General features: G+C 38.7%; 1 protein-coding gene across 2 annotated transcripts; it reads left to right on the top strand.

The window, feature by feature from the left end:
* The first annotated feature begins 7 nt into the window (after positions 1–7).
* LOC136705460 (uncharacterized) lies at positions 8–17,458 on the top strand. Of its 2 annotated transcripts, none has more exons than XM_066679059.1 (25): positions 8–132; positions 251–550; positions 866–1,159; positions 1,949–2,323; positions 3,260–3,547; positions 4,013–4,303; positions 4,729–5,103; positions 5,195–5,479; positions 7,044–7,337; positions 7,426–7,464; positions 7,637–7,978; positions 9,880–10,179; positions 10,260–10,380; positions 10,501–10,533; positions 10,728–10,754; positions 11,009–11,053; positions 11,168–11,200; positions 13,707–13,733; positions 13,841–13,867; positions 14,066–14,098; positions 14,195–14,221; positions 15,034–15,063; positions 16,734–16,782; positions 16,988–17,015; positions 17,178–17,458. In XM_066679059.1, the coding sequence occupies exons 3-24, from the start codon at positions 955–957 to the stop codon at positions 17,006–17,008; spliced, it is 3,267 nt and encodes a 1,088-aa protein (XP_066535156.1). In that variant the 5' UTR covers positions 8–132; positions 251–550; positions 866–954; the 3' UTR covers positions 17,009–17,015; positions 17,178–17,458. The 2 variants fall into 2 exon arrangements, with proteins under 2 accessions (XP_066535156.1, XP_066535149.1); XM_066679052.1 differs by having other exon boundaries at positions 16,729–16,782.
* Positions 17,459–25,553: the final 8,095 nt, after the last annotated feature.

Genomic DNA, 25,553 nt, shown 5'->3' with positions numbered 1-25,553 from the left:
ACTGCAGCCTGCTGATTAAGGACCTCAGTCAATCTCACCATGGAGAAAAAGTTTACACCTGGATAGACCCAGAACATGTTGGAAAGAGTACTTACCATTTCTATGATGTTACAAGTACAATTTATGTTGAAAGTAAGAATTTGATTTGTATTGTGTTCAAAATGTTTTAATGTTCTAATATTGCCCAACATTGAACCAACTTTTACCAGTTTTGTCTCTTTCTCCCTAATGTTAATTTCACCTGTTACAGCATCAGCAGAAAGGCCCAGTATTCAGATCTTTGGAGGTAGTCAAATTGGGGAAACTGTCACTGTTCAGTGCATCACCTACCACACCTGCCCTTACAACAAACCTACTCTGAGTTTCAGTGGGATAGAAAAAAAGGATGGATCCAGTGATCAGTGGCAAGACACAGACGTTGGTGACGGCAAGTGGAAAATCATACTCACACGGCAAGGCATTGTGAAGTCTGAAAATCAAATAATTGAGTGTTTTGTCAGACATCCCGGTGGTCTCTCAGCATCAGCTGCGACAACACATACTGCCAAGTGTAAGTATTTCTATAATTGTACATTTCTGAATTCCAGCATTGACTCTGGAAAAGCAAGGAATATCAACAAGTGCTTTCTCATTTGCTCCTTATCACCATTTCATTGCACACTGGTCTAAGGCTGAACAATATGTCCAAATCTACTGAAAAACTTCCAAAAGCAAACAAACAAAAAACAATGCCCTGTAATGTCAGTCAGTGAGAGATGCTGTAAATAATGTATACTGAAATATTGAAAATGTGTTTAAAAATCATATAATTGTTTTTGATATTACTGCACTGTTCTCAAGTAAAATTGATCTGAATTATCAATAGGTGCCATTGACAGAGCTCAGATCACACCTGACTCCAGCACTGAGTTTCTTGAGGGTGTGAGAAAAGATATCGTTTGCTCAGTCACCTACATGTGCCCCAAAGACCGACCTTCCATCACCTGGAATGATGGAGAGTTATCTGGCAGCACAACTCTGCAAACACGTGGAAATAAAATGGAAGCTCGATCCACATTAAAATTCACTGCAAAGGCTAGTGCCCATGGACAGGTCATTACCTGCAAAACTAAATTTAAAGGAAATATTCAAACAGAAAGAATTGTTTTAAAAGTAAAACGTAAGTAAGAACTTTTCTTAAGTCTTCTATTCTCTGTAACTCTTCTCATTTATTTAAGCTGCACATGGTTTATTTATAGTACTTTGTATGTAAACAAGTCAAGGGAATTTCAAGAAAACATTAAGACAGTTCACTGGTTATTAAGCTAAGATTATGTTTCCTTACCACAGATTTAGAATGAGTGTTAATGAACCAGACATTGCCATCTAGTGTTTGAAATAATGTTATTTTACAACATTGAATACTCACACGTAAAATGAAAATTATAACACACACAATACCTTAAAAACACACTTTATATCTATGTCAGTAATTACTAAATGCCTGGCAGCACATTACCAAATCATTTTTATTATTTGATTTAATAATTCTATTCATGTGAACAATGTTATTCACTAGGAAGAAAAGATTTCAAAATCTCTGATCAAAGTATAAGATGAATAATCAGTACTTAAATATCTATTTACTTTCTGAGTTAAACATATTTTGAAAAGAAATCATTTTTTTAAATCATCATTATTATTATTATTATTATTATTATTACTATTTACTTATTTATTTATTTGTTTGCTTAAGCCACATTTTCAGTTTCAGTTTCCCCTGTGTTAAACTGAGCAAATAAACTACAATATCAAATTTAAAATCAGCATAATATATTTTTTAACTTCTGTAGAACTGTATATTTAATTCACTATGATCATTATTTACAGTTATTCAGAATAAGCAGTTAATAAGCAGTTACAGAAAATTTGTAAATGAATGATTATTATTTGTGCCATTTATTTAAAGGGTTAATGTTCTCCCGTGACTGGACCTTCTCCATGCCTAAGACAATCAGAGGGGTCCGTGGCTCATGTGTGGTCATTCCCTGCAGCTTTGACTTCAGAAGCATCATGCCCAGCAATGTCCAGGTGAAATGGTATGAATTCTCTGAAACACAGTATCCTTTAGTGTACGATCAATCAGAACGGAACATCATCCCCAAGTTCAGAGGGAAGACAAGCTTGGCAGGATCTGCAAATCAGAAAAACTGCAGCTTGAAGATCCAGCCTCTTGAACTGCAGTACAACCAGAAGAGGCTTTACCCCTGGATGGACCCAAAATCAATTGACAGCTATCACAGGGAAAATTACTATGATGTGACTATTGCCCTGGAGGTAACAGGTAAGTGTATGTTAAAGGTGACATTCACAATTTTAATCAACACATTTTATAAAATTCTTATCATTATGCGTTGCTCTCCAGCCTGTTTGCCTGCTCGAAAGTCTAATTTGTTTACAAAGCCCCAGTGTCAGTAAATGGGTAAAAAAACTAAGTGTCTTGGTCTTGTATGCCAGGCTTACTCTCTCTCTGCTAACACAAAAAAAAAGCATCTGGAAGTTAGACAGTGAAGAGACCAGCATACATTAAGAAGCATGAACTGAGAGTAAGATATTGATCTATTCCTGAAAATATTGACTTATTTTTGACTTTTTGAGAGTGTTAACTGCATGAAAGTAAACATAGACTTAAAGTGCTACAAAACTAAACAACTCGTTTTACCAATGAGTTTCTGTGGTAATTCAAAAGAACAATAACTTACAGAGAATTTAAACTTTAGCCACATACAAACCAGTTTTTCCTTCAAACCTATCATTCTATTGATAATAAATTATGTTTATAATCTGAATTTTTTAAATCTGAATATTTCACCATCAAATGAAATTAAATTATATTAAATATCAATTCTAAAATATTCAGGCAAATATATTCCCAAAATTCTAAATTCAGATTAAAATTTTATGTCATTGATTAAACTCTATAAGGCATGTGTTTGATTACTCGTGTACATTCCTTATTTACATGTTACACCCACAGTTTTATAGACTAAAACACAGATGTTTAGGTAAACAAGGGAGTGAATATAGGTATCTCAATCACAATCTCAATGTCAAGCAAATTAAATCAAGCAATAAAATCCAATTGAAACACTACCCATCTTGTACTGACACCAATTGGATGGAATAGAGTGGCAGTTTTTCTAAATGTTTGCTTTTACTTTAACTTATTTTTCTATTACATGTTATTTTTATACTCATTAATGAAAGTTTATTTTTCTAGATACTGCTGATAAGCCAGAGGTGAACATTATCGGTAATGAGAAAGTGGGACAGCCAATCACCTTGTCCTGCAGCGTGATACACACCTGTCCTCCGGCACCTCCAATACTAAAGCTGAGTGTCTCTAGTGAAAATAAACGTGATACACACTTACCCCTGGGTGATGGAAAATGGAAGTTAACCAAAGAAATTACTTGGAATATCCGGGAAGAAGATGTGTCCGCTACGTGCACTGTTAGTTGTTCAAGTGGACTGAGCTCTGTGACTGAAGTCAGGCTGAATCCCTTATGTGAGTCTGATACAGAAACTTATTACTACAGGTCTTATCAGTAAACTATTATTCAGAAAATCATTATCATTCTCCCTAATGTTATATATATTAATTTATAGGTACTAATGCATTTTAGAGTTATTAAAGGAAATACATCTGGAGCATTGTTAGCGTATTGTACATGGTATGGATATAAAACACCTCATATCTGACTTGTAACTCACCCACTCACATTCATATTCATCAACTGACTCACTAATAGGCTCACTCATATACATACTCACACATACTTAGGGACTGCGCCATGGACCAGTTGTCAAACTGATTAAAACTGATTTTTAATCTGTGGGGGAAACAAGGGTGTATGGTTGAGGGGTTCTCTCTCTTTACTCTAGTAATGTTTTAATTTGATAGTTATTTTCTTCCAGATATTACTCCAGTGTGCTCGGCCAAATCTGTGAATTCTGATATTGTTTTCAACAGGTTCTTTTGAGAAACCTAAAATAAGCCCAACACAAGATGAACTCATGGAAGGAATAGAAAAGATCTTTACTTGTACAGTACACCACACGTGTCAAAAAAAGAAACCAATCCTCACCTGGAACTACCAAAGCATGCCAACCTCTGTTGCAACACAAAAGATCTCCACCACCTGGAATACAGTTTCTACATTAAAATTCAAAGCAGCCAAAGATGACCACGGGAAGATGTTGACCTGCACAGCTCAGCTTTCAGAGGAAGATTCTTCAGAGTCTGTGGTTTTAAAAGTGAAGAGTAAGTGCACCTACATCTTTCAGATTACAACCATACACACATCTTGCTTTTGATGTAAGGCACAATGTTTCAGTTAGAACTATCAAAAGATTAAAATAATCATTCATGATTAATCACAAACCTGATCATGATGCAGTTCATTATGTTCTATCATATTTTCTGAGTTTGTCGGTCACATAGTTTTGTAGGTCACAGTTCTATTGGCTTCAGTTTGTTTGGCTGAAACTTTGAAATAGCTGAAGTTTGCTTTTTTTCTTAATATACGCTTCTACCTTGGATTGTACATGAACCACAATGAAACAGCTATATCTCTTAAGGTGAACCCACAAATATGAATAAGAAGCAGATTTAAGCATCATGAAAAAGTGAATATTTGGTAAGTTTTGCATTCTCTGCTGATGGCATTCATTGGTTCTACATTAAAGGAGGAATGTCTTCATTGGACTGGACATACTCAATGCCGAGTAAGATCAAAGGACTTCAGGGCTCCTGCCTGATCATTCCCTGCAGCTTCACCTTCAAAACTACAATGCCCAGCAATGTCATGGTGAAATGGTACGAGTACTCCACTACACAGTACCCTTTAGTGTTTAGCGAAGATAAAAATGCGGAAGTCACTGGAAAGTTCTGGAGAAAGACAGAACTCTTTGGATCGCAGAGTGAGGGCAGTTGCAGTTTGAATATTAACCCACTAATGACGGAGCATAACAGAGTGAGACTATATCCCTGGATGGATCCAAAACCAGTTAACACATTCCACAGGGAAAACTATGAGAACTGGGTTGAAGTCCAGGTAACAGGTAAACAGATTTCTTTTAATGATAAGTCATGTTACACACAGACAAAGTATAATTGACTGAATTCCCCTTTGTTACTGCTTTCTACTGACAGATCAAGCTGATAAACCCAAACTCAGCATTACTGGCATGCCCCGAGTGGGAGAGCAAATCACAGTGTCCTGCAGTGTCCTCCATTATTGTCAGCCCAGTCCTCCCACACTCGACATGGGAGAGGGTACACAGCATCTCACTACTGTAAACTCTGCAGTGCAGGATGCCTGGATGACCACCAAACAACACACCTTTAAAATTAAGGAAGATGACCAGACCGTAACATGTAAAGCTAAGTTCCCAGGCGGGAAGACGTCCGAAGCTCAGATCAGTCTCAATGCTCAGTGTAAGTATGAGGCCATATTTCATTTGTTCCTTTCAATAGCATGTCATTCAAGAACCTATCTTGTTGGTTTATCATTCCTCCAAATGCACACCTTTCTTCTTACCAGAACTGTTTGGACAACTGTCCATCTGTGTAATTATTATAGGATTCTTCTGATTGGTGATTGTAATTTTTTTATGATGATGAAGCATCAAAAAACAGTACTGAATTTGATTTGATTCACTCAGCATACCTATCTAATCCAACATACTGTCACATATATATATATATACAAGGTCTATGTTTTGATTAATTAAATTTTAGTCATTGCCTACTACTCATGATAATAAATCCTAAATTAACCCATGATTATTTCACTAAGGACTTGTATAATTTTGAATGATTTTGATTTTTTATACAAACATTACCATATTCTAACACATTTTATAAATCCAGACAAAAAACATTAGACTTTATTTCTGTTCTACAAAATTGTACGAGAAGTAGATTTAAAAAATTGCATTTGCAAATTGCAAAAACATTTGAAAAACCAAAAATCAGAATCCATAACCAAGAATCTAAATTTTGAAAAGGAGAGGGCTGTTATTAATTTTGAGAGTTTTAAAAACAGGTTCATAGAGAGAATATTTCCACATTGGCTCACTTATTAGAGTTTTTATCGTGCTTCTTCTCAGTTACACTTCTTTCAGTTTCGCTTTCAATTCCCAAACCTTATCACTTTTGAGTTCCATGGCTTCACTTTCATTTCAAAAAGCTTCGGTTTTTATGCTGCATTCATTTGGTGTCGGTTTTATCAAAAACAAATGAGTTTCCCACCAGGAGACATGAACAACCTCTGAAGTGGAAGTCTGATACATTTAAATTTTCATTGAAGCACGATCTGCACGAGTTTTGATCTAATAACTCTTTGTTAAATTGTTAAAATGGTGGAATATCCAACAACGGTAAATATCAAATATTAATATCATTTTTTAACATCCACAATGAACACATGTTGTTTTGTGATGTTCAAAAAATGACATGACAAGACAAAAAGTCCGGAGAGCGTTCATGTTTTTTTTCCCCTTGCACTTGAAGCAGCATGAGCATGAACTGAAGACTTGGATCTAGAGGATGAACAGTGAGCTTAGAAACAAGGGGGTCATTTTATTATGATGTGTTTTAAAGTGTGTACATGAGATATTGATGCTTAGACTATGATTTGACTAGAGTACAAAACATATTTCATGTGGTAAAAACAGTTAAACTGGTATTAAATAGTTTCACTCAGTTGAAGCAATGCAAAATTCCATTCATCCATCCATTATCTGTAACCGCTTATCCAATTTAGGGTCGCGGGGGGTCCAGAGCCTACCTGGAATCATCGGCCGCAAGGCGGGAATACACCCCGGAGGGGACGCAATGCAAAATTGTAGTTTGAAAATCCTTTAATCTCACCAACCTTTCAAAGTGTGCTTTTTCCTTTTGTCTGTACAGTACAAGTTCTCTACACTATTCCCAGCTGGGCCTCAGTTTGAGTTTGTAAATATCTGCTCAGTTTCTTTCTTCTACTCTACTGTTTCAGGTGTTTGTGAGGATATACTGATTGAGCCAGAGGTGGCAGATGTCACAGAGGGGATCGCAAAGAACTTCACCTGCGAAGTTTTCCATTCCTGCAAGAGAGATTCTCCGACAATCAGCTGGAACTATGCAGACATGCCTGAGACTGTAGAGACTAAAGAGAAACGCGGGTCAGGCTGGATCACCTCTTCAAATGTTTTATTTTTGGCTTCGATGGAAGATCATGGAAAGGAGCTCATCTGCACCGCAAAGTTTCTTAATGAGGAGACCACTATGTCTGTTGTTTTACAGGTTCAAAGTGAGTTCACTGCACAGTTAAAGCTAATTTCACACATTGGGTCTGTGTATTTCTACATTTCACATATGACATTCTTCTTTTCTTTCAGAGTATGTGCCCAAAATAGTGGATCCATATGAAAATGATAGTAAGTATTTGTCTCTTTTTCTATTTTTATACAACTCACCATTGCAGAGTTAAACAAAAATAAAATCTAATATCTTTATTATAACATTCTGAACAAAAACGATACTATTCACTCGGTGCAAACAAGGTTTGTTTGCAAAATATATCGTTGACATGGTTGTTCTCTCTTTCAGCTATGCACATTTATGAAGCCAATGTACAGCCTAGGATCAGTGCCTTGACCCGCTCTTGTGTGGTCATACCTTGCACTTTTAACACCGGTGAACACACTATTACCCGCCTCAGAGGCCTGTGGTACACCAGCACTGGGGAGTATGTGTTTCACCCTGGAAAGAGCAATGTCCTGGACAACTTTAAAGGACGCACAAAGTTGCTGGGGGAGATAGACGAACAGAACTGCACTTTAGAGATTGACGATGTCAAAGCTCATGATAATGGACCATTTTGTTTCCGCGCAGAAAAAGACAACAACAAGTACGGCTTTAACCACAGCTGTGTTTTCATCATCATGAAAGGTGAGAAGAACATTTCTTCACAGGATAGAAATTCACATGTGCACCAGCATGTGGTCTCGGAACTCTCCGTGCAAATCTTGGGTTTGTAAAGTCTTCTCAGTGTTAAAACTGCTCCTGTTGAGCTGAAATAACTATCAGACTCTGGGATATGGAGCTAAATCACTGAACTACAGCAAGAATCTTAGTCTGAAGTTTTTAATTATATTGATCTGAATATTTAATATTTAAATTATACATTTATGGCATTTGATAAACTTGAAATTGTAAAATTTCAAACTTGAAACATTCAAATTCAATGGTGGATGGCACAGTGGTGCAGCAGAGACCCGCTCCTGGTGACTGTCTGTGAGGAGTGTGGTGTGTTCTCCCTGTGTCTGTGTGGGTTTTCTCCGGGTGCTCCGGTTTCCTCCCACGCTCCAAAAACACACGTTGATAGGTGGATTGGCAACTCAAAAGTGTCAATAGGTGTGAGTAAATGTGTAAGTGTGTGTCGCCCTGTGAAGGACTGCTGCCCCCTCCAAGGTGTGATACTGCCTTGCACCCAGTGTTTCTGGGTAGGCTCTGGACCCACCACGACCATGAACTGAATAAGGATTACAGAAAATGAATGAATGAATAAACACGTTTTCTTGTATAAACGAGTTTCCTGTGGCCTAGACTTGAATTTATTAAATCTGAATTTCTCCAGCACAGGGAGAGGAGCTGTGTATGAAATAAATATATTAATTACATTCCTAGAGCATATAAAACATGCAAATAAGGGATGGGCAAACAAAGTTAATGGAGTCAATAATTACCCATTTACTTAATGTAGAACACAGAATAACAAAACAAAAAGGCCACTCAATATTTACAACACAGAACACGGGTTTGACCTACAATATGAAGAGGCACAACAGACATAACGTGAGATTGGGTACTATTAACTGTGGGGAAGTAGAACCAACATTTAAAGACAAACATATACAACTCCTAAATTGCCTAAGGGTGGACGGAGGACGGTGCCAAAGAACAGTAAATAATAAAAGTACTACAAACTACCCTCTGATTAACCAATTTAAGCTAAGCTCACCCAACATACAGTAGTGGCACCCGCCCCTAGCCTAGTGTGTATGTACAAAGAGGTTCCTAACGTGAGTGTGTATGTAAGACGCCTCAAACTACCCTGTCCACACCATAGAGCTGCAGAAAGTTGCAATCAAGTGTAACGTTGCACAAGTGAACGGTTGCACCCATTCATTATCAAGCTTTCCTGAGACCAAACAATGCCGCAAAAACCATTCACACACACACACACACCGGAAGAAACACACATTCAAACGAACAAAAAAATGCTCTCACTTTTCCCGCTGCTCCGCTCTCGAGATCCTTTAAGGTGAAAAAGCCCGCCCCTTTCGGACTCTTTGAAGGGTTGTAATAGGCCGGTTGAGTAGCACGAAGGACTCCATTGGTTGATGGAGAAGAAGAAGAAATCAGCCAATGACCTCACGGACGAACACGCGGGAGCCCTGAGAGAATGAGGACAAGACAAACAAAAACACACAGCATGTGTACTCCGTGCACGTAACACATGTTTTCTTGTATAAACAAGTTTCCTGTGGCCTAGACTTCAATTTATTAAATCTGAAGTTCTCCTGCACAGGGAGAGGAGCTGTGTATGAAATAAATATATTCTTTTTCCACATTTTTTTCATTAGCGCCCTGCTCTGGAACCAGACAATCATTAACCAATATGTCGGCAACACCAATAAATGTATGACTAAAAAACAAATGTGAATCAATGTTAGCTCAGCACTAAAATCCTAATATTAGAATCCCCACTGCGCTGATTCAGAGATGTACCACAGTGTTATAAAAGTGTTATTAAACTTGCTTTAATACACATACATGTTTTAATGCAGGATCTCCAAACAAGCCGGAGGTTTCGCCTCTTCCTGAAGAGATGGAGCCAGGAAAAAAATTCACTATAAGTTGCTCTGTCACCCACACCTGCCCCTCACACCCTCCAACTATAAAGTGGAGTATACCCACAGCCAGAGAGAAAGTGAGCCATGAGGAGTCCAGTGGAGGTCAGTGGAAAACAACCTCAGAAATTACATTTGTACCAACTGGCTACGAGAAAGAAGATGAAGACCTCATCTGTACAGCCACATTCTGGAAAGGAAAACAACAAGAGAGAGCTATTTATCTACCTGTGACACGTGAGTGAACAAAAAGGGAAAACAAATGATGCTGTGATGTTTCAGTGTATGAGTGAATGCTAATGAAGACTCTCTTTCAGGGTACGAGGGGCTGAGAATGGAGACCATAGGACCCTACGTCCTCGCACCTCTGTTTTTATGTCTGCTTCTTTGTGCCGTAGCTGTAGCCGGAGCTGTAATTTACAGGAAAAGGGTTAGGCGGTATGTTTTGTTTATTTTAATTTCTTTGTTATGTTATTATATTAACATGTTGTTAAGCTCCTCCTTTGGGCTGTAACGCTAGTTTCATTATTGTTTTTCAAATTCTTTACCAAATTACAGAATGCCTTCAGATGGTGAAGAACCTGAACGGAAGTAAGCAACATTTACTTTTATTAAAAAATCATTATGCAGTGGATTTACCAGATGATATTACATTTTCCACTGCCCTAAACTACAAAATAAATCAATAAGAAATGTAACTGAAATGTCTTAAAACAGCTGCTTGGGGGTTACTGTACATTCATTACAAGCATTTACTATTTAAAATGTGTTTTTTTTTTTGATAGGAGATCATTATGGAGCCAAATTTCCAGGTCAGATTTAATTATCACTGCTGTAGACTACGCTGACCTTAATTATTTGCACCCTCTCTAATTTCTCTCAAAACCTCTTTATAACACTAATTTCATCTTTCTCTTTGCTCAGTAACACCATACACATACTGCATGTATCTTACTGTGACAGCACTATTCAAAGGAAATAATCAGTTACAAAAGGCACAAACTATAGGCTTCTTACACAACTGAAAATTGTATTTATTATCCACTTTAATATATGTATTTAAAAGGAGAACTGATGGGACTGCTAGCTGGATTACATCTTTTAAAAAAAAGTAAGTACTCAAGAAAATAGACACATAAGTTGAGACAGAGTACACTGTGTGTAAATAAGAAACATTTATCTTTTCTGTTTTGCACTGATGTAACATTGATTATTTATTCCATAGTGCACCGGAACGGCCTCCAAAACCTGAGAAAAGGTTTGTTATTAATATTTTTTTAAATAAGGTCCAATTACATGTACAATTCTATTTATACTTTTTATCAAACATTTTAGGGCAATTTCTGAGACACAGATTAAAGTTGGTAAGCTGTGGGGTTTGTGGTGTAGCTCAGTGGATGACACTGCTGGTTTCTGTTCAGAAGGCCAGAGTTCAGCACCAGACTAAACTATTAAATTAATGGAGTTCTACACCAGACTTCAACTTCAAATTCAAATGATACGGTTAAGAGAGTTTGCAAAATGCAGTAAATGTAAATACAAGCCCAGGACACCTTTCAGTGGTAAATCCATATTGTAGCTGAGTGACCGTATTCAAACTAAGTATGCTAAATAGTGATTTAACTAATGATAATAATAATAATAATTATTATTGACTTAAATGACAAAAACATTAACAATTAATTAGAGAGGGAATTCTGTCACCGCTACGTGAGTTCTTCAGGATTTTCAGACGCTTAATGAACAAACTCCACACACTGTTATTTCAAACAATGAAATACTTTATTAAAAGGAAAGATAATATTTTGATAAACATAGCACAATCATCAAAATCTCATGGAATCAATGCAGGTGAAACCGGTTCGAATTTAGAAATAGGCTAGGCTGTACGACTTGGAAGTGAGGTTTTTTTTATAATCTGATCAATATATGATTTTACCAAGAGATTTAATTCAATTTCAGCTCTGGAAATGAGGAATTTTAGCTTACTTTTCTGCAGATTTTTTTTTTTTTTTTTGTCGGGTTTATGATCACAGCCGCTGATGTCCCGCAGATCTTCGCTCTGTTGTTTCTCTGAGGCTTGACTTGCTGATCAGTGGGGAGATTCCCTCCCGGATGAGTCAGCCACTTTTCGACGTCCTTCGGACGGTGTGACGTCAGCCGGGGATTTCCCTCACAGAAAGCTGCTGGCTTGGCTGGGTTTTATCCTTCCCGATAGAAGGGACTTCAAGATGAAAGTCTGCTGATTTTCCTCCTATCTCCAGAACCAATCTCGAATTATTTAGCTTATACTTATTTTACGATTTTCTGGCCACGAATACGTTTCACCTGCTTTGATCAGTCGTAAAATTAAAACTTGGATTGGGCTACAAACACGAACACAAATAAACAAAGAAAAGATTACTGACAATTACTCGACGTTACCCTGTAGTTTCTGTATCACACTGCTAACTGACACAAGGCGTCCCTTGGGAGTTGCGTGAGGTCCTTTTCTTAGAGAGTCTTTGAGAGTCGGCTTGTCGGCTTAGAGAGGAGACAAAGGAACGGAAAACGTACTTTAGCTGTATGAGAAGATTCTGAAAAAGGTGAGCGGAAGAAGAGCCCGGAAAAACCAGAGCTCGGAAGCGAGCGCGAAAAGAAGAGAGAGCGAAGAGAGAAGAACGAAGAGAGATGCTTAGAGCTGGGCGACTCCTTTTCAGATGTGGCGCGGTCACGCCCATCTGGGAGGTCTCCTTTCTCTGATTGGATCCTGGGTCTGAGGCTTCACGTTTCAGAGAGAGAGAGAGAGAAGTCACATTTTTGGCTACTGCAAAATACTGGATAAAATATACTTTCATACATACTTGAACATAGCATAATGAGTGTACTGGACTATTTTTATCAAATATATATGTATGTATTTATCTTGAGTACATTACCAACTATTCTAGATGTTAGAAACTAATTCGTTTTCCTAAACAGAGACAGAAATTTTCCTCCATGATTGAAACAGTAATACACATCACTTCATTAGTTAGTAGACATTCACCTGAGAATAAAAGAGGGTAACATTAATACATATTGCATAAAACATGTTTATAAACAGCGGCGCTCTGACGCGTCTGTTGTGTATTTAGAGGGCGGCAGGGCGAAACGTGATTTCGCAAATGTCCACTTGGGGGCACTGTTGGTCCATGTTGTTTGTCTGGTTTGAACCAGGATTTTGTGAGAGTTCACTACAAGATCAGTTCTGGGGGCCATCTGTTGATTTGCAGAAGATAATCATTGCGCTATCTAGGCGCCAATCTAGGCGCCCATGGCTATAACTGGGGTTTTTTAATCCTGGTCTCCAAGACTTTGTTTGATCTCCTCGGCTTAAAAGCGTCATATACTGGGTTATCCTTTTCTTTACATTCCTGAAGAAGATGGGGAGTAGTCATCTGGGTTGAAGGTGGTGATTCATTAATCCTGGGGTCACTGGAGTGTGTTCTGCTTAGTCCTTGGGTTGAAGACATATGTGTGTGTGTGAGTTTGTGTGTGTGTGGGAGAGGTGCAGAGTCTTTCAACACACACGCATTCTGTGGAATGTGGGGTTCTGTTCCAAAAATCCTTATCAGAGTGGAGAGTGTTAAATTTTTCATTTCTTGATCTGGTCCATACTCCACTACAGTATTCAAACCCTGTTTAGATTTGGACTAGGCTTAATCCCTGTCTAGGAATCTGGCCTTAAATGTTCATTTTTTAAATTAAATTTGTTCATATTATGTTTGTTTTGATGGAATTAGACGCAGCATCTGGAGCCGCTTTTCCAGGTGATTATCACTGATATACTTATTGTACTTTTTATTCCATTATTGTGCTGCATTATTTAAAATCCATTCAATTAAGTAACACTTTTAATGTTGTTTTGTAATCATAGAAGGGGTCCAGACATAACGGAGCATAAGTAAGTAATACATCAATAAACAAGCAGTAAAACACAATGGCTAAAGGCTTTAGTTTAACGTAAAGCTGTGTGTGGGCCATGTAGCCTTTCTCACACTTGCGTTCCACCCTTATGTTCCTTATATTTACTTTCATTTGTGTAACAGAACGTAAAATATTCATCATATTCCACAGTAACATTGTTTTATTTCATCCCCAGTGCACCTCTAAGACCACCAAAACCTGATAAAAGGCAAGATCCCAATAATCTAATCACAGAACAAATGTTAACAGTTGTACAATAAGGCAAAATAACTTGTTTTCTGTTTTTTATTTTTCCTGGAAATAGGCGCAGTATTTGGAGCCGCTTTTCAAGGTGATTTTTTTTTATATTTTGTATTTTATTCAGTGTTGTAGTCATACAGCTCCAGGAACCTGGAGGTTGTGGGTTCGAGTCCTGCTCTGGGTCACTGTCTGTGAGGATTGTGGTGTGTTCTGCCCATGTCAGTGTGGGTTTCCTCCCACGCTCCAAAAACACACATTGGTAGGTGGATTGGCAACTCAAAAGTGTCCGTAGGTGTGAGTGAATGTGTGTATGTCACCCTGTGAAGGACTGGCGCCCCCTCCAGGGTGTGTTCCTGCCTTGCGCCCAGAGATTCCGGGTAGGCTCCGGACCTACTGTGACCCTGAACACAGGGTTACAGACAATAAATGAATGAATGAATGTATTTTATTCATAAACACACACTACATTCTGGGAAATTTGGAGAGAAAAAAAAAACAAGAATCTGTTCTTTGTTTATTCTCTTTAATCTTTATTACCAAGAAAACTTGTTGTCATTTTGCAAATACAAACAAAAACACAAACATACAAATGAAAATTTGATGCCTGCAACAGCACTGTTTTATGAAAATCACAACTTTTCTAGTTAATGCACTCAGTGTCCATTATATAATTACAGATTGTGGTATCTGTTGCTCTGCATACACCGTTAGCCCCCTTTCAGCCTTTGGAAGACCCCCTGTTGTTTTGGCCGGTGAACCATTTTTGAAGTGGTGTTGTGTTAGAGTGTATTGTGCTAACAGGAGTGGATCAGACACAGCAGTGCTGCTTGAGTTTTTGAACATTGATTTTTTAAATAAAATTTTTTTTGACAACCTGATTCCAACAAAATTTTTTTATCACAGAAGGGGTCCAGACCTGTCAGTGGGGTATAAGTAAGTACTGTTTTAATTTAACAGCTTAACAACTCTAATAGAAATTGTATTATAGTATATCTTGTGGATTAACCTCATATTTTCAGTGCTGCTTTAATAAATGTTCTAACAGTAACATATACAGTTATAAGCAAATATTGGTACACATCTAGTTCAGTGGCAGATGCTGGTCTTTCAAGGAGGGGAAGCTCAATTTCGGCCTACATCATAAAATGTGTCGGTTTATTTATATGTAAATTCTACCCTCCATTCCTTTTCAAGAAAATGATCTGTGACCCTGTCGTACCAACAAGGCGTCTTTCCAGGGACTTGACTATCCATCCATCCATCCATCCATTATCTGTAACCGCTTATCCAATTTAGGGTCGCGGGGGGTCCAGAGCCTACCTGGAATCATCGGGCGCAAGGCGGGAATACACCCTGGAGGGGACGCCAGTCCTTCACAGGGCAACACAGACACACACATATTCACTCACACACACGGACACTTTCGAGTCGCCAATCCACCTGCGTGTGTTTTTGGACTGTGGGAGGAAACCGGAGCACCCGGAGGAAACCCACGCGGACACAGGGAGAACACACCAACTCCTCACAGACAGTCACCCGGAGCGGGAATCGAACCCACAACCTCCAGGCCCCTGGAGCTGTGTGACTGCGACACTACCTGCTGCGCCACCGTGCTGCCAGGGACTTGACTAGTGTCCTCTCAATGGCCAGCAGAGCTAGGCTGCTTAAACGGCCTTGGCCCATGTGAAGTGTGTCCGCCTGTGAGTGCTTTGTGACGGCGGAGGGGCTCAGCAGCACCCACTGGACAGAAACTGCGATAGAAGTCAGAAAGAGTGATAGAAGTCAGTCTCCAAACACAAGCAGCTACAAAAAAACCCACCAGAAATAGAAGCTCGATTTGTCGCTAGTCGTTTTTAACAAAGAAAATGCCGCTAAGAGGTTTAAGAAAGTCTCCGGTTCAACTCAGAACAGAATGAAAATTTAATGCTCCCACGGATCTTTACACCAAAGGATCGCTGAATCTCTCATTTCGCTGTCAATCAAAAAGGGATTCAGCCTCAGACAGATCATCCAATCATCATGCAGAAGCTAAGCGTCTGGGCCAGCCGAGGCCAGCCCACTGCCCCAGACACTGAGCGTCCGATGGGCGGGACAAAGCCCAGCATTTATCCAATGACTTGTCTTGTATCACTGCACTTCGCTGCTTCGCTATTGAACTCTGTGGACGCTCAGCGTTCACACTGTTTATAGCACTGTGAAGCTGCGGGAATGATTGAGAGGAAAGCCGCGTCTTTACCAGTGATAAGAAGCTGATTCTGAACAAAAGTTGAGTGTGTTGTAGTGCATATTTATTCAATGACATGTACACACAACAGTATATATTTGATCACTTATTTTTTTACATTTTAGGGCAAGCTGAGCTTACCTTGCAGTCTTGGAGGAATCACCTCTAATCTAGTCATATTACTTTCACGTCTATAGAAATAATAAAAAAAATTAAAATGGGGAATGGTGTGTTTACCCTGGTGGGAGAATGCTATATTAAAGTTCTATTACCTGGTGTGTTTTCATGCTGTTGTTGTACATGCACCTGAATAAGAGGTCGTCACATGGCCCCCAGCTCTCTGAAAGTAATATGTTTATATTTTGTTTTCATAGTGCAGCATCTGGAGCTGCAGATTTCTCAAAACCTTACATTCCATCACCCAAGAGGTAGAGCTCAGTACAATGCATACACACCAATACATACAAATAATTAACTTGAAGGAACTCAGCCATGGTGTATACTCACAATTAGCACACAATATACAATATGATGCATAAATGGTTTATTTTAATTTATGAGTTAACTGTTAACCATTTTCTCTCTCTCTCTCTCTCTCTTTCTCTCTTGTTCCAATTGTAAATATCATTGTAGGGGACAGAAATCCTATGGTAGATCAGCTGTGAGTATAATATAGTTTTAAATCCATTTTGTTTTAAATGGTAAAAGTAAAAAACTGATAAAATACATTTCAGTATTTTGTCCTGTTTTATGAGAGTGAACATCTACTAGTGTAGTGCTCTAGTGATTGACAGCACTCAATGATGTGTGTATTTCTCTACAGGATTATGAGGCTGACTGCAACCTATACGGAAATACAAGATGATGGATATGAAAATTCTATGAAAGACAAAGGAATCTCTGATAATCACTTAAACCAGAACTGGAAATGTTTTGTATTTGTTTGATGATTAACATTATTAATTAACTAGACTTAAACATGTACATGCTTCCAAAACTCTGGGAAGACATGTTTCATATGAGTAAATTGAGTTGACACCTGTTCATATATTTAATTTTATAATTCCTTGCTGGAACTGGATTTTTTTTACATAATATGTTAATGCCAGTTGTCCTTTTCAATTAAATAAAATTCATTAATTTCATTCATTGTCTGTAACCCGCATCCAGTTCAGGGTCGCGGTGGATCTGGAGCCTACCCAGATTCATTGGGCGCAACGCAGGGACACACCCTGGAGGGGGTGCAAATCCTTCACAGGGCAACACACACACACACACACACACACACACACACACACACACACATTCACTCACACACTTACACCTATGGACAATTTTGAGTCGCTAATCGACCTACCAATGCATTTAAATGTAACTGTAAATGCAAAATTAAAACTATGGCCCCAAAACTGTACCCTGCCAAACCCCACAGGATAATGGAGTACACTCGGAACACAAAACCTTACAAAATTTTAACCAAAAAATGAAGTTTCAGTATATGCCTGTAATTGTTAAGCACAGCTGTGTCTAAATTGGATTTCTTTATTAAAGGCTGAACAGTAGCATTTTTAAAGTAAGACGAAACACAACCTGTAGACAATGAGGAATTAATACTATTTAATACTGCAGGGCAGATACTTGGTAAAAGTTTTAAAAATAAAGAAAAAAGTATCAAATCCAAAGCACTAGTGGAAGGCTTTAATTTCCTAGTCGCATCCAACATATCTTCAAAGCTGATAGGCTGGAAGAATTCCAAAACAGAAGGAGATGATGAGAGACTAACTTTAGAAATGCACAACACAGGTTTAATACTAGACCTAATGGTCATGACCTTATCAACAAAAAAATGAGAGAAACCTATTACAATCATTGACAGAAAAACATGGCAATGTTCCACGTGGTGTTGAAACAATATTATTAGCATTTAATAAAATCTCAGGATTTCTTTTAGAAAGTGAAGTTAAATTAACGAAGTAAGCAGACCTAGCCTCTTTTAATAAAGCATTAAAACAACAAAGATCTTTAAGGTACAGGTGATTCACTTCTAACCCAGTAGGCTTCCATAATCTCTCAGACCTGCAGCACTTCTGTCTCAAAGAACAAACCTCTTCTGTCATCCACAGACCTTTATCATTGATTGACTAAGACCTGACCTTTAAAGGTACCGCTTTCTCCAGTAACACAGAACTATGCTCATTAAAAGATTGTATTAAAAACTCAAAATCATTACAATTTACATTAAAGTCACAACAGAATTGTGCTGAGAACTGGTCGACCGAATTCTGGGTGATAATACGAGTATGGGACGCTTTTTTTTAGGGCAGAGAGGGTCTGTATTACCAGAAAGACTAAAAATATACATTTATAATAACTTATCAAAAGGTCTTCACAGCAGATTTGATCAATACAGTTGCAAGAAAAAGTATGTGAACCATTTGGAATTTCAAAATGGTCAAAAATTTGATCTGATCCTCATCAGAATCAAAGGTATTGACAGATATAATGTGACTAAAATAATAACCCCCAAACATTCTAATAATTCGGGTCTTTATGGAGAACACCCATAAAAACACTTAGTGCTAGTGGATAAATTATGTGAACACTTGGGAGTTTGGAGGTGTGGACTAGAGCTACTTTGACTGATAAGATCCACTCAAACTTTTTAAGATTGCTCTGCACAAGGAGTGTATGCATATGCGAGCCATGCCTCACCAAAAAAGAGTTTTCAGCGTATCTACAATCAAAAACTGTTGATTTAAATAAAGGTGGAAAAGGTTAAAACATGATTTTTAAAGACTTTAGATATTCACAAGTCTACAGTAAGGAAAACAAACTACAAATGGAGACAATTTGGGACTGTGGCTACTCTGCCAACAAGTGGGTGCCCAATCAAAATGACCCCAAGAGCACAACAGAGACACATCAATACAGTCAAGAAAAAACCCAGAGTGACAGCCAAGGATTTGAAGGAGTCATTGGTACAGGCTCACATCTGTGTTCATGAGTCTACAGTTATTAAAACATTGAACAAGTAGGATATCTATGGCAGGACACCACGAAGGAAGCCATTGCTTACTAAGTACATTGTTGCATGCTTGAAGTTTGCAAAAGACCACACAGACAATCCACAGTGATACTGGCAAAAGGTTTTCTGGACTGATTAATTTAAGATTTAACTATTTGGAAAGAACATGCAGCATTGCATCTGTCATAAAAAAAGCACTGCACATCACCATGAAAATATCATCCTAACCATAAAGTATGGTGGAGGGAGCATCATGATTTGAAACTGCTTTTCTGCGCCAGGTCCTGCCAGCTTACAATCACTGAGGGGAAGAGGAATTCCCAAGTGTATAAAAAAAATCGACAGGATAATGTGAGCGTGGATGTACATCATCTAAAACTCTATAGACGTTGGTTGATGCAACAGGATAATGACCCAAAACACTGGAGCAAGTCCACAGCAGAATGGCTCATGAAAAACTAAATCCGCCATTTGCAGCGGCCAAGTCAGAGCCCAGATCTCAACCCTATAAAGATGCTATAGATTCACTTGAAGAGAGCTGTACACATGAGGCGTCTAAGGAATATGTCAGAAATAAAGCAGTTCTGCCAAGAAGAATCGGAAAAAATTACTCCTGACCAATGTGCAGATCTGATCTACAGCTACAGGAAGCACCTGGTTGAGGTTACTGCTGCCAAGGGAGGGTCAACCAGCTATTAATCCCATGGGTTCACTTACTTTTTCCACTTTGAATGTAGAATAAGGGTGTTTAATAAAGACTGGGAAGATCATGTTTTTCTTTGGGTTATTATTTTAGACATATTTGTCAGGACCCTTGACTTGGATGAAGATCAGATCACATTTTATAACAAATATATGCAGAAAACCCTGAAATTCCAAACTTTTTCTTGCAACTGCATATAACCCCAAAGCAAAAACAAGGCCCAACCTGTATGAGACAGACCACCTGTATGAGTGGCACCTGAAACACACTGCTTAAAATGAAAATATTCAACATTATTAGAAATTCAGTGGAAACACAATCTATGTCATCAGCAGTATGCAAATAGCAGTGTGTTCATTTTAACTCTTCCAGTGTTCTTTTTTATCTCAAGTCGATGATTTTCAATCAGTGGTAATATGCTAAATATTCTAATTACTCATTGAACTTCTACTTATTATCAGAATTGACATCTAATGTTGGGCGGCACGGTGGCGCAGCAGGTAGTGTCGCAGTCACACAGCTCCAGGGACCTGGAGGTTGTGGGTTTGATTCCCGCTCCGGGTGACTGTCTGTGAGGAGTGTGGTGTGTTCTCCCCGTGTCCGCATGGGTTTCCTCCGGGTGCTCCGGTTTCCTCCCACAGTCCAAAAACACACGTTGGTAGGTGGATTGGCGACTCAAAAGTGTGTGAGTGAATGTGTGTGTTGCCCTGTGAAGAACTGGCGCCCCCTCCAGGGTGTATTCCCGCCTTGCGCCCATTGATTCCAGGTAGGCTCTGGACCCACCGTGAACTGGATAAGCGGTTACAGATAATGAATGAATGAATGAATATCTAATGTTTATAAGTGAGCTAATCTGGCTAAAATTGGCAGCTGCAAACCCTGGCTCACTGTTCAGTAACTGAGGCAAAAATTGGTGAGGCTCCTCCAACCTGTAATAGGAGAATAATGCTTCTCACAGCTCCCTGTCCTTCACATTTAAAAACCTGGCCATGAGGCAGAGATCTTTCATGCTTTACAGCTCACGTTTTTATATTCGACATCAGAATATAGAGGCGCTATTCTAAGTGTTACATGTTGGAGAAGCGTCGCATCGCAATCGGTGTGAAGCTGTCATTTTAAGGTAAAAAATATTGTCATTTTAAGGTAAAAAAATACTGTAAGTTTAAGGCTATTGCACAAAGTTTTAGCAATGAATTCAAGGACAACAGATGATTGCCTTTTTCGCCCCTTTTGTAACAGGGGGTCCTGAAACTGACACAGTTTACTAAGTGTCATTAAGGGAGGTAAGAATATTTTTATTTATATTTATATATATTTATTTATTTATTTATTTATTTACATTGAGAACGCGCTCACACTGCGAACTCTGCTGTAAGCTGTGTATTTAACTGGAGTCAAGCTATCCGCACTTTGGAAACTGTCGGTCAAGCCTTCCGCGCTTCAAATCCGAATGCACGTATAGGCGCGTCATTACGGTTTTTCATTGCGGAGAACACCACATCCGCTTTGGGACAGATAGAGAGTCTGAAACCCGCGTTTGAGCAGCGATGTCTCTGTTACTAAATAAATGCACGCAATGCTAAAATGGACTAAATGGGCTGAAATTAACAAGCCATTAGGAATATATTTCGTTTTAAATCACTTTAAAGAGGCAAAACACGCTTTGATTATTTCATATATTTACGTATTTTTTTTACTTTTCTATAAACACTTAACTGGCTTTGAATAGTAATCCTGGTGGACATGTAGAAATACAGATTACATTTTACTGTCATTAAACAGAGGTAGCTCACTGTATAATATTCTCATGGATTTATACTGAATACCTACCAATATAGATTTCTCAAAAACTACCCATAATGCCTAAACCATTCCACTGTCATTAAACAGAGGGGCCTCTTGGCTATCAGTTGTATGATTTTGGTAGAATTTCACTGTGTACTTTTCTCATAAACTCATACTGAATACCTACCAATATGGATTTCTCAAAAATTACCCATAATGCCTAGTTGCAAGAAAAAGTATGTGAACCATTTGGAATTTCAAAATGGTCAAAAATGTGATCTGATCCTCATCAGAATCAAAGGCACTGACAAATATAATGTGACTAAAATAATAACCCCCAAACATTCTAATAATTCGGGTCTTTATGGAGAACACCCATAAAAAACACTTAGTGCTAGTGGATAAAGTATGTGAACACTTGGGAGTTTGGAGGTGTGGACTAGAGCTACTTTGACTGATAAGATCCACTCAAACTTTTTAAGATTGCTCTGCACAAGGAGTGTATGCATATGTGAGCCATGCCTCACCAAAAAAGAGCTTTCAGCGTATCTACAATCAAAAATTGTTGATTTAAATAAAGGTGGAAAAGGTTAAAACATGATTTTTAAAGACTTTAGATATTCACAAGTCTACAGTAAGGAAAACAAACTACAAATGGAGACAATTTGGGACTGTGGCTACTCTGCCAACAAGTGGGTGCCCAATCAAAATGACCCCAAGAGCACAACAGAGACACATCAATACAGTCAAGAAAAAACCCAGAGTGACAGCCAAGGATTTGAAGGAGTCATTGGTACAGGCTCACATCTGTGTTCATGAGTCTACAGTTATTAAAATATTGAACAAATAGGGTATCTATGGCAGGACACCACGAAGGAAGCCATTGCTTAGTTAGTACATTTTCACTGTGTAATTTTCTCATAAACTCATACTGAATACCTACCAATATGGATTTCTCAAAAATTACCCATAATGCCTAAACCATTCCACTGTCATTAAACAGAGGGGCATCTTGTCTATCAACTGTATGATTTTGTTAAGATTTCACTCTATCCTTTTCTCATAAAGTCATACTCAATATTTACCGATATGGATTTCTCAAGAATGACCCATAATGCCTAAACCATTCTACTCTTATTAAACCTCTTGGACCTCTTGGCTATCAGCTGTATGATTTTGACAGAATTTCACTGTATATGCTTCGCATAGATAAGAAAGATATTTTCTGAAGCCCATGGGACAGGACCTTGTGCATTTTCATATCATATGGCAAAAGCATTTGAGTTACAGTTGTTTGAGTTGAAATTAAAATTTCATATATTTATGTTTGAATTCTGAAATGTGGCAAAAGTTTGAAAAGTTCAAGGGGGCCAAATACTTTCACAAGGCACTATATATTCTGCTGTTGCATCAGTGGTCTCTTCCCTGCAGTTACATAAGCATGGCATGCTGTACTCTGGGTTGCTCTGAAGCGGACGGATGCTCTCATTTGATTGGTTGTCATGTAGGTTATGTTCAAAAACATAGACAGCTAGGGTTAGTTTCCAACCTATACCGAACCACCTCTAACCCCCCCAACTCCAACTCCAACATTCTAACAACTTGAACGTTAATAATTATCTAAATTATGAAGAACTTGAATTACTGTGTATTTCCAGATTCTGTTTAAAACAGCTGTGCAGTCTGCCTTCCAAGCATCACAGAAAAACAACTGTTACTCAAATGCTTTTGCCATATGATATGAAAATGCACAAGGTCCTGTCCCATGGGCTTCAGAAAATATCTTTCTTATCTATGCGAAGCATATACAGTGAAATTCTGTCAAAATCATACAGCTGATAGCCAAGAGGTCCAAGAGGTTTAATAAGAGTAGAATGGTTTAGGCATTATGGGTAACTCTTGAGAAATCCATATCGGTAAATATTGAGTATGACTTTATGAGAAAAGGATACAGTGAAATCTTACCAAAATCATACAGTTGATAGACAAGATTCCCCTCTGTTTAATGACAGTGGAATGGTTTAGGCATTATGGGTAGTTTTTGAGAAATCCATATTGGTAGGTATTCAGTATAAATCCATGAGAATATTATACAGTGAGCTACCTCTGTTTAATGACAGTAAAATGTAATCTGTATTTCTACATGTCCACCAGGATTACTATTCAAAGCCAGTTTATAGAAAAGTAAAAAAAATACGTAAATGTATGAAATAATCAAAGCGTGTTTTGCCTCTTTAAAGTGATTTAAAACGAAATATATTCCTAATGGCTTGTTAATTTTAGCCCATTTAGTCCATTTTAGCATTGCGTGCATTTATTTAGTAACAGAGACATCGCTGCTCAAACGCGGGTTTCAGACTCTCTATCTGTCCCAAAGCGGACGTGGTGTTCTCCGCAATGAAAAACCGTAATGACGCGCCTATACGTGCATTCGGATTTGAAGCGCGGATTTGAAGCGGCTTGACCGACAGTTTCCAAAGTGCGGATAGCTTGACTCCAGTTGTATACAGGTTCAGCACACGAGCTCCGAGGGCGAAAAGAAAAAACCCGAACTCGCTGTGGTTTATTTGGACGGTGGAAGCAAGTGGCGGTGGAAGGTGTAACTACAGGTTCAGCTTAAAACGGATTTCCAGCCTTAGCTCCTAGAAAGGTTTTATTTGTCTCCCGCCCGCCTCTGCCCTTCTCCACAGAGGGTGCCTCGTTCCTGTTTGGAGTTGCGTTCCTCTGCCGGAGCTGCGGTGCAGCGGTGGGAAGTTCTCCTCGGACAGTGTTTCTACACATAACTCTTGAACTGATAGAGTTGATGCCAGAAGTGCAGGTGCTCACAGCGGATCCATTTAAACCAATAAGTGTCATGACGTTTCGATGGTCCTCTTTTAAAACAGCATTTTGTTCTGTAATTTCACGAGGAAATGTGAAATTTTTACATTTTTTTTAAATGTTGCAGATAATGTTTTCCATTAAGTTTAATCACTATGCTGATGATGAAAACATTTCATAAAGTTCTCAAAGTTCCCACCAGCTGTATCCTGAGCACCAACATGGGCAACTGTTTCCTATTTACTTAAAGCCCTCCTCCTTGGTTGAACACTCCAGACAACCAGTCGGTCACATTAGTACAGAATTAGAAGAGATACGACGTGAGCGACTCTTGCTTCAACAGTCCCAACAGTGTATCTCCTCTGACCTAACTGAGCTTAGAGCTATCAGATCAGAAATTAAACAGCTATTTGATACAGCACATACAATTCAGTATGACATAAGGCATACAGGTGCCCCTCAGGGACAGGAGGCAGGGCCAGGGCTAACTTCTGCCCAAAAGTGTTTACCCCTAAAAACTGCACCAGAGCGCGAGGGGGAGGACGACTGGCCTCCTCCACCCCCATGGCCAGACAGTACAGAGGAAGTACCAGGAGGAGAACAGCCAGTAATAGAGAGGATTGACCAGCTGATGAATAAGCTTCAAGTTCTCAAAATGTAGACCTTAGCCACAGGGCAGTACAGGCCAGCTATAAAGGTACCTACAACAAGTGCAGCCTCTGATTTGTCTCCTCAAAGTACTGTGCCACTGGGACTCCTTATGCTCCTCCTGGAATGTTCACTAAGGCATCAGCACCCGATAAACCTTATGGGGGGGCACCCAACAGCCATTCTCTGATTGGACAACCTGTAGTTACATCGCAGTG

This window comes from Hoplias malabaricus, chromosome 1 (assembly GCF_029633855.1).
Source record: "Hoplias malabaricus isolate fHopMal1 chromosome 1, fHopMal1.hap1, whole genome shotgun sequence".
Lineage (NCBI taxonomy): Eukaryota > Metazoa > Chordata > Actinopteri > Characiformes > Erythrinidae > Hoplias > Hoplias malabaricus.
Note: the sequence above shows the minus strand (reverse complement) of the source record. Positions and strands in the feature narration are given on the sequence as shown.